Source organism: Drosophila virilis, chromosome 4 (assembly GCF_030788295.1).
Source record: "Drosophila virilis strain 15010-1051.87 chromosome 4, Dvir_AGI_RSII-ME, whole genome shotgun sequence".
NCBI classification, from domain to species: domain Eukaryota; kingdom Metazoa; phylum Arthropoda; class Insecta; order Diptera; family Drosophilidae; genus Drosophila; species Drosophila virilis.
In genome coordinates, this window is record NC_091546.1 from 7,585,023 (window position 1) to 7,596,938 (window position 11,916).

General features: G+C 39.8%; 1 protein-coding gene across 1 annotated transcript; it reads right to left on the reverse strand.

Annotated features, from left to right (window-relative positions):
* Positions 1–71: 71 nt before the first annotated feature.
* LOC6628702 (ras-related and estrogen-regulated growth inhibitor) lies at positions 72–9,781 on the reverse strand. Its single transcript, XM_032438315.2, has 6 exons — positions 9,180–9,781; positions 1,748–1,996; positions 1,537–1,673; positions 1,317–1,475; positions 1,100–1,252; positions 72–1,041 (listed from the first exon to the last, which is right to left on the reverse strand). Exons 2-6 carry the CDS (start codon positions 1,854–1,856, stop codon positions 607–609), a joined length of 993 nt encoding a protein of 330 aa, XP_032294206.1. The 5' UTR covers positions 1,857–1,996; positions 9,180–9,781; the 3' UTR covers positions 72–606.
* Between the last annotated feature and the right edge of the window lie 2,135 nt (positions 9,782–11,916).

An 11,916-nucleotide genomic window follows, 5' to 3' on the forward strand; every position in this document is an offset into this window, starting at 1 on the left:
GATTGCTACATTTTGGAAAATGATTTATACAAAAATTATTGAAATTTTCTTGTTCCACATTTAATCATGAGTCGTGTCCACTCACTGGGCCTTCCATGAAGCTAAAACAAAGTCTACAAGTTTTCCAACAATTTTCCAAGATTGCATTTTTCCAAATCCCTCAACTAGAGTAAAAGTAGAAACTTTCTAATTCTTAAATTTGGCTAACAATTATAGCCCAGCTCTGTCCGCCTGTCATAAGATTCTTGTTTGGTTTTCTTTTCGCCTTCCGCTTAATTTTCATTCATAAATTTGCATATTAGAAATGATTTTAAAGTGCAGCATATAGAAAACTAAAATGCTTCTTACAATAGCTTTCGGCTAATTTTCCATTCTTATAATATGCCTTTCCACGAGGTGGCCTTTTCGAGTATATTTTGCTTTTCATGTTTGGGACAGGTAAAAATTGCCGTGCTTGTTTTTAGAGCATATTTAGTAGCCATTTAAAAAATAAATCTCATTACAGATAATCGTAAAATCGAAATAAATGCTTTCGCTTTAAATATATGAACATTTAGCTATAAATATATTTGGCGCAACATTTGGACTAACTAAATGGACACCAGTTCAGTAGCTGGCATTGCTGCCCCTCGTCGAGATGCTCATGCGTCGCTCGACACGATTCGTGTGCGGCATTAGACAACCTGGAGGCGGATAGCGCCAACGTCTGGGTCTGGACAGCAGTGTGCCATCGGTAGAGGCGCGATTACGGAATGGTGCATCGATATCGCTGCGAGAGCTGCCCAAGCTGCTGCTGGCTATGTCATCCGTGGACTCGGTGTGATCGCCGCTGCCGCTCTCCTCTTGGCAGGCGCTGCCGATCACCAGGAACGAGCGTCGAGCCACGCCCAGCGGCAGCGCATCGTAAAAGGAACATGAGCCAGAATCGGGCGTCAAGATGCCATCGGCGGCATGCGCCACGTCGCTGGTGGAACGTTTGAGCTTTGGAAATTTGCTAAACACACGCCAGAAGCGGAACACATCGCGGAATACGTTTTGTACCTAGACGAGTGTGTTTTACGGTTAACGGATCACAAGGATTATATAAAATGTGACGCACCTGGTCGACGTTTTCTCTGACAGAAATCTCATGGAAACAGGCGCAGGAGAGCTCACGAAAGCGACGTTGCCCCTCCTCCAAGCTGACCATGCGATCGCCAGTCTGATCTGTCTTATTGCCCACCAGTATGACGGGTATGTCCAGTGCGTAATCCTGCAAAAAAATATAGCTAGAATGCAACGTCTCTCAACGTGATCTCTTTCAGCCAGCTGCTCACCTTGCTGGCGGAGCCCAGTTTGCGTCTACGCTTGTTGTAGTTGATGAGGAACTTCAGCCGGCTGCACTCGTCAAAGGAGCATTTATCTGTAATCGAGTAAACGAGTATAAATGCGTCGGCCCAGCGTATATTGGACTCCAGTGTAACGCCATCTAGTTCCTGCAAGAGTTCAGTTAGATTTCATTATGAATCCTCTCAAGATTCTCTCAATCCAGCTCACGTGCAGCTGCCCGGTGGCATCCAGTATATCAAACTGAACCGACTCTTTGTCCAGTGTTGTTTGGCAGGTATAGATTTTCTCCAAATTCGGATCATATTCGCCAATAAAACGGCGTGTAATAAAACGCACAACCATAGCTGCAAATTAAAGAGCAGCGAGCAGTGTGTTAGTCCTGGCCGTGTCTGGAGCATTGTTTTTAAATGACACCCACCCGTTTTACCAACGCCGCTCTGGCCGAGCACCATGACCTTTAGCGTCTTTTGTTTGCTGGTATGCAGGCCCAGTTTGACCAGCGAGGACTTGGGCGAGGTGGCATTCATGGCTGGGCCAGGAAAAAGCACGCACAGTACGTCAGCAAAAAGGCGTCCGGGAATCGGCTTAGAGCGCCTTGGGCCTGAACTGTGACAATGCCGTCTGCTCTAAATGACTGGAAGAACCTTTTCAATACCCTAAAAGCAGACTGATGAGGAGTTTTATTCAATTAGACGTAAAGGTCGGTAAAGACATAAATACAAAGTTAATATTTCAATTAGTTCCAAAAGGCAGAACCATTATGAGCACAGATCCATGGGAAAATTCATAATTCTCTAAAGCTTTAGATATAGAAATCGTATTTGTATTCAGATCAGGTTAAATATAAATTGACTTTAATATTAATTATGAATTAAGCAGAAACAGTTACCCAGCAAATGGATTTTGAATGTGTTCCAGCATTGTACAGGGTACTCAGCAGTTTATCAGCTTGTTTGCTTGTTTTTTATTTGTGCATAGTTATCCGAGCTGTCGCACCTAAACTAGACCGAGACCTGGCCGCATATTTTTGGCTCAACTCCAAACATTATTGCATACTTTTCAGCTGCGGCAGCAACAAAAGGCAGCAAATATTTAATAGTATACGCCAAGGCGCACTACAATAGACGTGGGTGTGTGTGTGTGTGTGTGTGCGTATTTTTTATATCACCCTCTGTTTATGGATATACGTATGTGTGTGTTTGCGCTTCTGATAAGGTCAACAATGCCAGCAACAACGACAACGACAACGTCAACTATGAAACATTTATTGGACACTTTTTGCGTTGTCGTCGTCGTCGCCGCCGTGGCGTCCAGGGCCAGTGCCATGGCCAGGGACGTTGCCAGAGACTTATTCATCATCATCAACATTGTAATGATTATCGCTCCACGCCCCAACAATTATCAGCAGATTACTTGGAAGCAATACACTTCAAAATAAATACAGTGAAATATCAATTATCACTTGAGTCGCGCTCTCGTCTGGCCCTCCACGCACAAGTGCTGCCCGGCATTATGGACAAGTGCATGTGGACATTCAGTTGATACGAGCAGTCCACACTGTTTGCCCAGCCAGCCATGCAAACAATTGAAATGGTAGTGTAAAAACATTAAAAAAGACCGAAGCTTTAATTGCCTTACGTAAGTTGGAAGACCCTCTTCTTTCATGAGACAAACGTTAAGTGCGCCTCTTCAGGCAATACTTGGGCTCACATATCCAAGGTTTCAGTTATTATTTCATAAATATTTCCAAGCTCTATTCATAATTTATTCATTATAAGCACAGAATAAGTATATTCAACCGATTATGTCCAATCAAATTCCCAATTTCAATACAAGAATTTATTCATATTGAAAATTTAAACAGATTTTATAAAATTAAGTGAGATTGCAACGGAATAAGGGTACAATTATTGTACTACCAAATGTGAAAATCCACTTCCACAAGTGGAAAATATGTGGAAAAGTAATATTTATAAAATTATATATAATACCACGAAGAAATCTATGTCTATCGATTTGACTTATTGTCTAAAGTCATATATAACTTAATATATCCCCATTATCTTCTTATTCAAAGTTAGCGTAAAACAGGAAGTTTTCCAAGAATTGACATACGACATTTGCTAGACTGCATTTTTTGTACCTTTCTGTATTTTGACTTGTCTCTAATGAATCGTCTCGCATACTCCTATAAAGAGTATTATAATTACTTCTGTCCACACCAACACACGAATGGTTCAAAGGCTTGTGTTGGTGTTTATGCATTGTGAATACACACACACACACACACACACAAGCACACACGGCAACTGTGTATACATAAGTATTAATGTCTGCTGTGCTGATAAATATTCATCAGGACAACGCGCCACCGTCAGCTGAGTAGCAGCCACATGCATGCTGATTATGGCACGGCTAGTAGACTTGGCCGGGCCAGGACGGGCCAGACTTTACCTTTTGCGACTTAAAACATTGCTGCGTAGATTTTAATTAGATGGATTTGGAGCTCAAACAAAAGCAAAGCCAAAGCCGCCATGGAAACAACTGGGAAGCGCGCGTGCCTAATGAACCAATACCAACACGGCAACCTGGCGCATACGTAACGCATCGAGTGGTTCTGTCCATGTCGAGTATGTGCATCAAGTATCTGTTGCCATGGCTTTAAAGCATCCCAAAAAGTTCGCTACTGTCCAGCCACCCTTAGCTCCATTAGTTGATCCACAGAGTCGCCGTCTGTGCGGCGTCTGCTGCATGGCAAAAAGTTTGTTTTGATTTCAATTTAATTACTGCGATAGCTTTTCTTTAGCCCATAAAATAATATGCGCATTTTCACACGCTATCCCGAACGTAGTCGGGATGCGAATCGGTCAGCGGGGTGGGGCTTGAACAGGTGGTGCAGTCGAGCAAGGTGTAAACAACGGCAGCAACTGTTACACACACTAATGAGTTCTGGGAAATATTATCTACCATCCGCAAGCATTAGGGGTATTCAAGTGCGATTTGTAAGTAGTTTCCTAAGCTCTGATTTATATGGAGCCAAACTAAGCTCATGTTAAGCTTTACACATTAAATTCAGCACTTTATAATATCGTATTATGTATATGAAGATGGCAACACTGCGATTCCATATACATTTTAAATATTTACAAGTAAGATGACAAGAAAGAAAGGGGAAGCAAGACATTTGCATACGTTCAGAAACACAAAAAACCAAATGAAAAAAGGTTTGTTTTTCAAATTTACCCTTATGTTAAGCAACAACAGCTACCAATAACAAAACTAAAGTTGGGGAAAAGACAGTCGCCAACGCTAAATTAATCTGCATGTCTAATATCTAACAGCTAGTTAATAAAAAAATGCTAAAATGAATTTTTGATTTCAACTAAAGTAAATCAGATAGTTAATAATAATTAGTTGAGCTGTTTTCAATAATAAAATCAACTTCGTTGTGAATACTTTTCGTAGTTTCTGCAAAGCAAGCACAAATTGTGCAATTACGCAATAGAAAGGTTGAAAAGATTTTGTTGTGAACAACCCTAATGCCGACAGGCAACACCCAAGGACCCGTGAATGTAGTCAATGGGACCTTGGCATAGACATTGAATTGAAAACTTGTTCACTCTTTTGAAAGAGGAATATGGTGTAGCTGGGTAAATATGCTCGTGTCTGTAATTTTGGATTGGGGTCTGACATCGGGTTGATGACCTGTAATGTTATGTTTATCAAAACATATTGCGTGCTACATTTCATGCGGACCTGGCTCTGGGCTCACCCCGTAAATTGAGCTGAGATTGGGTTGCGTCTCGTTGCCTAGCACGTGCCGTGCCCGCATTGCCCGTCGCTAATGATTATGCCGCTCAAATGCCATTGAAAATAAATCAACCTAACCACTGACCAATAACAAAATATCAATAGCCAAAACAACTGCGCCGGCAGTTCGTCAATGAAGCGGCACAGCTCTACAGTCGGTTGGGGTTGTTATGGCAGCATAGCAATTCCGTTTTCCACTTTGGCTAAGGTCATGGGAAGCGCGGCAGTTGCGGACGCGACTCTAGCAACTCTTGTTGATGATTGTTGGAGTTGCCTCCCAGTCCCCTGCCCCTTCGCCCACTTTTCTGCTCTGCAAACGCATTTGTGCTTGTCATTTCACTTCATTACCAGCTATCGACAATCGACCACTGAGTTAACATTACACAAGAGATGTCACAGGTCGTCAGTGCCGTGCTACAAGATACCCTATAATCAGACTAATGCTCGTTAGTCATAATTAAGATGGTTGACAAAAACTTGGCAAATAATCAATTAACGCCAATTTTAAAATGGCACTAATATGTATCTATAAATTACTTAAACAAAAAATAATAATAATTCTTATATTATAATAGTTATATTTATATTTTAAGCCCAAGCAGGATGTCGCGAACATCTATGCAAATTTTGTTTAATATTTCAGTTGTTTGCATTTACACACCCTACTTTATACATTTTCGTTAACAGGGTATAACAACAAGCAGCACCCAACTGTTGCCATTGGTAGTCGCACTTGTTGTTGGCCCTGAAATTGAAAATGCGAAATTGTTAGACTCAACGACGCGCCGCAGAGTTGGCGTTCAGCCTCCCTGTCGCACCCTTCCCGTCCTCAAAAGGCCGTAAAATATTTGTTTTGTCGCGCATTTCCATGTGGGATGTGAAAGCTACCACAAACAGCTGACATCGCAGAACCTTGAACAGAATATTAGCCAAAAAAAAAAAAATGGCATTTGTATACGGATGTCGGGCGCCTAAACAAAACAATGTCAGAATTAAACTGAATTTTGTGATACCCTTTATTCGTGCAACAGAAATTTGAATATTTTGTAATTATAAAAGTAGTTTACTTAATTAAATTTATAAAAAATGTATACACCAAAGATACATCAACCTTACAATCCGTTAAATATAATTGCGTTTTGTGGAATAAAATTATAATGAGAACTGATCTGAAGGACCTTTCACATCTGTATTGTACACAAATGACGTAGATTATAACGAAATGTCGCAGTTGACCTAATTTTGTCATGGAAATAAATTCTAAGAAATTCTGTTTTCCATTTCCATGCCACAAAAACAAAACTTGTTAAATATAAAAACAAAATTATGTTCAACAATTTCCCCACACCATGACTTTAAGTGAGCAAAGCATGTTGTATGCTTTATAAAGTTTGGAGAGGACCCGAGCCCAAAGAGAACGGATTCAATAAGTTCAATAAGCCCATAAATACAAGTCAAGCGTCATAATTGCCATTTTGGGCTGCCCAAAGCTGTCAATTGTGTCGGCCAAAACAAACTGGCCGACAAGGGGCTAGCCGGGGCTAGAAAGTGAGTGATAAGCGACGTTTAACTAAAAATAAACGCGACCAGTACGCTAAAACTCCAACTCATGGCCAGTGTTGAAGAACAATGTGTGAGTAACATGATACAAAAGCCACCGCAAGTACGCACAATATAAACACCCACACACACACTCACTTAGTCATGCATGTGTATATATAGAAATAGTGTGTGTGTGTGTGTGTGTGTGTGCCGTGCTAATCTGTTGCTTTTGGTTAAGTGGGTTAGGTGGGTTTTATTTGATGGAAGCTGAGCAGCACGTGCTTAAGCTGGCCTCTGGTCAAGGCAACACACACGTGTTAAAGGGACACGCATCATGCGGGACAGTTAATAAATAAAAATGCCAGATAGGCTCCACACGAAACTTTAAAATGTTAGGCAATGTCTTACACCTTATTTGTACGTAAATTTATAGTCCTTTCAGTTTCCCCTTTGAATTTTTTTGGTACTGTTTCACACCACAAAAATCATAGTTAGTTAGCATAAGAGCTTATATATTAAGCGCTAGCCTTTTTTTATCCTTTTACTTTTGTTTCATATCAGTTTATAAAGTTCATATATCTTTGGGTACATATCTTTACATATCTCTTATCACTCAAAAAAATCATTCTATATAGTTCATAATGTTCATATTCACAGAGAACACATATTAATGACAAAAATATACAAACGTATTTCCTTTGGCTATTCATTTCGTCTCACGCGTCGTATGCTTGTTGTCCTCTGAGCTTGAATCGCTCGCAGCGAGCCACTTGCATGAAATCAATATATATTTCTATGCCCAAAATAATTAACATTTTCGTAATAATTCCCTATTGATATTCAACAGCTCATAAGAGATGAAATCCCAGCAAATGCTTACGAGCATATTGATTGTGCTCCAGTCACACATTTCCATAAATACCTTCGTCTTTTATGTCGCATGTATTTTGAAGAACAATAGCTTGTAGGTGCAAGCTGCTTCAATATCTTTTATCACTTGTTCTCTACACACAATTGATTTTGCCAAACCAAAAATCAACATAAATTAATATTGTAATAAATAAAATCATATGCTGTGTCAGTTCATTGATGCTTTGCATATTTTCCGGCCCATTCAGCTGGGCTTCGGTCCCAAAGACTTTTCCGCCAGGCAGCCTTTAACTACACTTTCGGCTTTTATGCCCTATGCCCTGCTCGAGCGCGCCGTCACCCACGTCGTATACGTCATATACTTTGAATATCAATAACATGGTGGCTAACCATTTGTCTGGGCGCAGCTTCAATGCCTTTACGATCGGCTCGTAAATGACCGAGTCTTCGGCGACACTCAATACCGATGAACAATGAATTATGATGCGGCGATTGTCACCAGCGGTGCGATGTAAACCACACCAAAATCGTCGGCGGCTGGTTGGCTGATGACGACATCTGCGGTTGCAGGGCAATAAAAACGTAAGCGCTTTTGTTTGTGGCTTTTCATATAAAAGCCAGAAGAAGTAAGGGCCAGCAACACGCCGATGTTGGGTGGTGCCATTAGCTAGTAAGTAGCTTTATGACAATGGTTTGGGCTGTTTGCAATTTGCCACACATTATATTGGCTCGTGGCAAACACTTGGCCGAGCAGCCACACATTGGCCGTCAGGTCTTGCAACGAATTGGCTTTTCACTTTTTTCCTCTGACCTTGCGGCCAAATTTAAAACGAATCAAACAAATCAAATCTAGAAGCGCGCGCATGGTAGACATCAACAATTTAGCTTAATTTGATTTATTTCTTATATTTTTCAAAGTCATTCCGGAAATACGCGAAACTATCTTCTGCTAATTAAAATGATTAACACGAGCAAAAATATATTTTTGCTTTGAATGTGAAAACCGTAATACTCTTTGTTCTATATCTATATTCTATATGATTTCTAAAATGGAAAGTTTTTCACAAGCAAGTTTTTATTTAATTCTGCCTCGCAATTTGTTTTATAGATATTTTTGAATAAACAAAAGATAAAAGTTGAAACAGTTTTCTAGTTCTAATTGCTTTCTATGTTGTAAGCATATATATACACAAATAGTTAATAATGCCTGCATGTAGCACAAAAATTATGAGAGGGTCAAACATATTTGGTTAAATTATGATCAGGGCAGAAGCCACGAGTCGAGGTCGCTTGTGGTGCTAACATGTAAACAACTAGGCAGCCAGAGGCGTCTCAAGGGGGGTGCACACTTAGGCTAACGCAGCATATTTCTAAATAATTAAAATATTATTAAATTAAATCATTTTAACAATTTTGCAGCTAGACTCGTACTCGAATCCCCCACAAACTGACATTAACGACGCCACTGTGCGCCTTTTAATTGTTTATAAATTTAATACAAGCCACGGATCGTATATTTTTGATATTATTTATTGTTTATTTGGTCAATCAAGTGTTTGTTTTTATACTACATTTCAGTTTTTTTTTCTTAATTTTTTAACACACACACATGAAGTAAGTATACGCACCGTGTGACTGCAACAGGAAATTATTTATTAATTTGCACTTTCGAAATTTGTTTATGTGCTGCCCGTATTTTATTTCATTTTATTTATATCAATTGCTATTTTTATTTTACTTTTCGATTGGTGGAGGAACCTTCGCGCTTAAGTTCCTGTCGCGTATTAAGCCAAAGGCACACAGCAATTATGCTTTTATATGCACATGCTTAAACTACCCCCTCCATGTAGTTCCGATGTCGATGCCGATGTCGATGCCTGCTTATTGCGACGCGGCCAAGAGGCCATTGTAAAACAATAATGAAAATCCGCAACAAGCCGACAACAGCAGAATAACAACAACAGCAATAAAAACAAATATATATAAAAAAAAAATTGAAACCGTGTGGCGACTGCGCGGCGTTGTCAACTAGAGGGAGCTGGACAGCTGCAGGGTATGGGGAGACGGTCGCCACCCACAGGCCCCCTCGTGCAGTTGTAAAATGCAAAAGAGTTTTCACACGGAAGTGCACAGCACGCCCACAACAACACGTCAAATAGCGGCGGCAACACGACAGTTCTCACAATGGGGAGTTTGGCGGCAAAGCGACGACGCGTCCGTTGCGCTGGCGTTGAGACAGGCGAATAAACATCGGCAACAGCAGCAACAAAAACAATTCAGCCAATGCCGGCAGCAACAACAGCGGCAGCAACAGTTAGCATCAATCTGCTAGCAGACATATGCATGCACACATATCTGCTGTATGCCAAAAAGAATTACAGTATATATAGATATATATACATGTGATTTCTTTATGTTTTAATGATTATATTTAATGCATAACTTATTAATTCCAGGCCATCAATAATATAGTTAAGCTAGTTTTAAGCTAAAAAGCCCGCTAAACGGCGCGCATCTTTGACCGTTTAACAGCATGTTATAGCTTTTTTGGGCTGTTAACAGCATGTTAAAAGCTGCTGGCCAGCATAACAGCACCTGTTACCTGCGCATACAGTAGCTGGCGTTTAACAGTTAATGCTAAAACTTGCATTTGGATTTAAATTAGATTTGAATATATTTTAGAAAATTAAAAAAATATGCTTAGTTTATATAGTAACTACATATCTTTAAAAAAATTAATACTTGCAGTACGGCATGGCGAATTGAGCGCTGCGGGAGTTGTTTTGCTCGGCTGACCTTTAGCCAAAGTTTGTCCCACACGTGTTTTATATTACTATATATTTTTTTTTTTTGGGTCAATATGCAAACAATGTCTATGCTAAATGACTAATGTTAGTCCAAGCACAGACGACGGCAGCCAAATTAAATACACGTGCACACAGGCACACGCACGCGCACGTACAATGTAAATACGTACACATATATACAGAAGGGCAACCTGTTGACATCGGCAGGTGGCCTGTTTTTTATTTTAGGTATATTCTTATTTTTCTTTTTTTTTGTTAAGCTACCCATCGGGCTACATGGCCTAGCACATAGGATATGTGTGCATATTGCTTAAGTATATGTACATATTTATGTTTGTGAGTTTTGGATAGAGACAACCACGACCTTAATTATCCTTAACATACAAATATACATATATGCAGAAGTGTCTGGAACTTGTCTTGGCGGAAGCGAAATTTGGACCCAGTGTGACTGTGCGACATTTGTACGCTATATCTTTAAAAAATTAAAATAAATTTGAATTAAATCTCAACTTTCGATTTAGGATAGTTTTAAAAACTTTAAAATATTTAAAAAAAGAAGTGCAGGTATTTTTTGATTCAATTTATTTTCAGTTTTCGAAATTTTAAAGTTTTTATAAATTTGTTAAGGTCAATTATGATATATTATTGTTAGAAACTTTATCTGTAAGTCTTCTGAATATTGTTTATTATAAGGATAAAGGGTATAAGCCTTTAGGACACTCGCTTAAGGCGCCCCTAATCAGCTGTGGGCGTCGGGTCCCTGTCACTAATTGCTTTGGACAAGCGGCTGTGCGGCCGCGTCTCAATTGGCAACAGGTTGGGAATGTCACAGCCTCACTCCTCGGCACGGGCTGAGCATTAATTTTGGCAGGCACTGCGTGTGTGCATTCATTACGCATGACTGCCCGAGGCAATTGTGCCCCCCCTGGCTCTTAACCCTATCTAAGCCAGCGATGGTCGGCTTTGGACCCTTACCTTTTACCCTCAGCGGCCAAATGCCAGCGTCGTCATAGCTGCCTGTCACTTTGCATTCATGTTGTTTACGCATCAGCAACAGTCAAAAGGTGTGCTCCTCACCTGCCCCATCCACGTGTTGTTTGCGGCTTCAGTTACTAATTTGCAAAGATGAAAACTTTTTAGTACATCAGCTTGTGCGAGGTGTTGAATTTTCATAGAGAGAAGCTAGCACGATAATATATTAATCCTGTACACAATTTCCGTTGTAGTTTCCGCAAGACCCCAAAAAAAAATTAATGATACATTCAAATATTAAAGTCAAGGTCGCCGATCTCTTAAAGCATTCGACATGCCTTAAGAATTTCTGCTTAATGTGGGTCTTGTGCGCTGCAAAAAAAATATATTTCATTTAGTTTGTGTTCACAAATGTTGAAATATTTAAATTGTCCGTAATATGAATATATTTCATTATAATTGACATGTTTCGATGGAGTTTAATAATGAATAGAACTTGAGCAAGCTTTTTAACTGTTATTTAAAGATGAAAGTTTTACAGTGAAAATCAACTAAGCTGAACGTGAAATTAAGTATTAAAAAA

Bases quoted from the DNA above. Each gene is read 5' to 3' on its own strand.
- LOC6628702 (XM_032438315.2), bottom strand. From the start codon at position 1,856: ATGAATGCCACCTCGCCCAAGTCCTCGCTGGTCAAACTGGGCCTGCAT. The intron at 1,253-1,316 runs GTGAGCAGCTGG...ATTTTTTTGCAG, and splicing joins AACTGGGCTCCGCCAGCAAG to GATTACGCACTGGACATACC. The intron at 1,042-1,099 runs GTGCGTCACATT...ACACTCGTCTAG, and splicing joins TCAGAGAAAACGTCGACCAG to GTACAAAACGTATTCCGCGA.